General features: G+C 31.1%; 1 protein-coding gene across 1 annotated transcript; it reads right to left on the bottom strand.

Moving 5' to 3' along the window:
* Nucleotides 1-1911: 1911 nt before the first annotated feature.
* Nucleotides 1912-2559, bottom strand: Tsp_13861 (hypothetical protein). The gene is made up of 3 exons (XM_003366852.1): nt 2463-2559; nt 2109-2325; nt 1912-1993 (listed from the first exon to the last, which is right to left on the bottom strand). The coding sequence occupies exons 1-3, from the start codon at nt 2557-2559 to the stop codon at nt 1912-1914; spliced, it is 396 nt and encodes a 131-aa protein (XP_003366900.1).
* Between the last annotated feature and the right edge of the window lie 26 nt (nt 2560-2585).

The raw sequence follows: 2585 nt of genomic DNA, 5'->3' as shown, positions 1-2585 counted from the left end.
GAAACTATCCAAATTTATGAACTGAAATTGTTTCAGGTAAACAAAAAATTGAACTTACATGACTTTTCTTTTTGTTCTTCAGTGAAATTACTCACAATGAAAAACAGCAGAAGTAAAATAAATTGATTCATTCAAATTCATTAAAAAGTAATAAAAGTGGGTTTGTCAAATAAGTTTTATTGAAAAATTTGCATGCAGTTGCAAAATTTGCTTCTTTTGCATTCATTGATTTGTTGTTCTTCAATATAATTTTCTTAACATTAAGAAATTCACAAATTATTCAACAAACAATTTAATAATTGTCCAGCTGAATGAGATAAACAGCAGTCGAATGTGTACTTTCGGTATGAAGAAGAAAACGTGTAATACATCACAATTAATAACACCACATGCGATCAGCATCAAAACAAAGCCATTACTTATAAGCTTCTCTGCAATGCATGGCAAATATTAATCAGTGGGAAATTATTATGTATGTCATAAATAATAACGTCACAAATTTCACATTCTGAACATACAATAAAAACTATACTTTGAAAGCGAATGTTGTTATTGCAAGTAAAAGAAATATACATTACAACAAAATTTTCCACTTTTTAAAAACTATACAAATCCTTCAATAATATAAATATGGGTAAAATAGCACCCAATAAAAATTGCTATGTTAGATATACAAATGTGAAAAACAGTAATGAAATAACTTTAATTTTTATAAATGAAAGTTAAACCTTTATAACATACCAATAATGACTTTAAAATGCAAAAAAAAGAATTGAAATTTAATATTCAGAAAATTAAAAGGCTTTTTTTAGTTTGGAATAAGCATAACATGAAACTGAAAATTGAAAATTTCACTAGAAAACTTTTTACTGCAAATTATTTTACAGTAAAGTGGATGTGAACATTACAAAAGAAATATTAGCAGCCATAAACAGTGACTCATCAAAAGTCATCAGAAGTAAATAATCGTGAGTTATCAAAAGTAAATCAATATAAGACTAATAAATGGAGTGCGTTGTGACAATTTCAAAAGAAAATGGCTATTTTAAAAATAATTGCTATTTTTTAACTTTTAACTGTTATAGCATGTGACAAAACAAATTTCTGAATTTTTTGAACAGACGGATCTACAATAGACAAAAATCTGATCAAAGAATCCTATAATTTCTGTTGTCTGACATCAACAAACACGACGTGAAGGTCAAAAACAGCAAATTCAATCCAATTATTAAATATTACTATTGAGGAAGAAATGGAAAGCAGGATACAAAATATGAGAACTTTCAAAACATAAATTTGAACAAAGTGGAGCAGAGATTAACGTGAGAACTTCCAGAAACAGCTGTTCTTAATGGCAAGCATATGACAAGATGTAACGGCTGTTTCAGCATATTCTGATTGTGATCTAAGAATTGGATAAAGTAATAAAATTATTCTAATTAACTGGTTCGAATCAGTTTTGAGAAAATGAATTTAAACTGCAATTAAATATTTACAAAAAACTTCAACATTACAAATGATTAGTTGACCATCAATCACCAAACAAATGAGAACATTATTTTGTATAATAAGAAAATCAAAAGAAAAGATATTCCTCATTGGAAAACCATTGTCGAAACTGCAAGTCACGTAGGTCAGGCAGTTATACATTGATAATTCTGAAAAATTATAAATATTCTCTAACAGCAACTGAACCCAGTCCCAACTTATTTGATCATTTGTAATAGGCAGCAGAATTACATTTATGACACAGCTTACTAGCACACAGTTGTCTAAACACACCATGCCAGAAATTCAAAGGCTGCGCTCCCAGATGATCGCTTTTGCCTTGTTTTAATGCATAATGTTAATTAATTTCATCAAATGGAGATCATCTATGTAAATACATGAAATTACGCATTTTTACTCATGCTAGAAAACTAAAGGGAAATGTAGTTTCATGTTGTAGGCATGATTTTTGCGTTTCAACATCCAAGGTAAAACTGCGAGTATACTGTAATTTCTGAATGTTCTTAGTAAGTTGTTAGGTGCTAAAGGCACCACTGAAAGTAATTTGTAACTTGTTAACGTTTGAATAGAACCATTATATATTTCTATAAATGCATAACCTGATGGTACAGGTACGGCATAATGCGCGTGATCTGATACCGGCTGAACTAGTAATATGAGCATCGACAAGCAGTGTTCGACTTGTTGTCGTACTGCTTAATGTGTGTCGGTGAAACCAAAACCAATGTATCTGTGGGCACAGAGGCGCCTGTTTAGTCAGTCTGTGATCACACAGAACAGGTGCTTGCTTTACCGGCGACTGTGCTATAGAGATCACTTGACAATCAACATATTTTATACCATCCGCTTACTCACATATATTATCATGCGTGAACTACAGCTGAATGTACTTCAATCTCATGACGTTAATGTCGACACATTCCAATGAGGATATCTTATACATTCTGATATACTTACTAATCTGCTTGAGCGTTGCACAGGAGACTTCGCAAAGCGACTTTTTTTCTTAAAATGTCGTGATTGTATCAGATTTCTTCCCATGCCCAGCATCTTACCTGAAAACCGCGCTATCGATT

This window comes from Trichinella spiralis (assembly GCF_000181795.1).
Source record: "Trichinella spiralis strain ISS 195 chromosome Unknown Scfld5276, whole genome shotgun sequence".
NCBI lineage: Eukaryota > Metazoa > Nematoda > Enoplea > Trichinellida > Trichinellidae > Trichinella > Trichinella spiralis.
The sequence above is the reverse complement of the archived record's forward strand: the minus strand, read 5'-3'. Positions and strand labels throughout refer to the sequence as shown.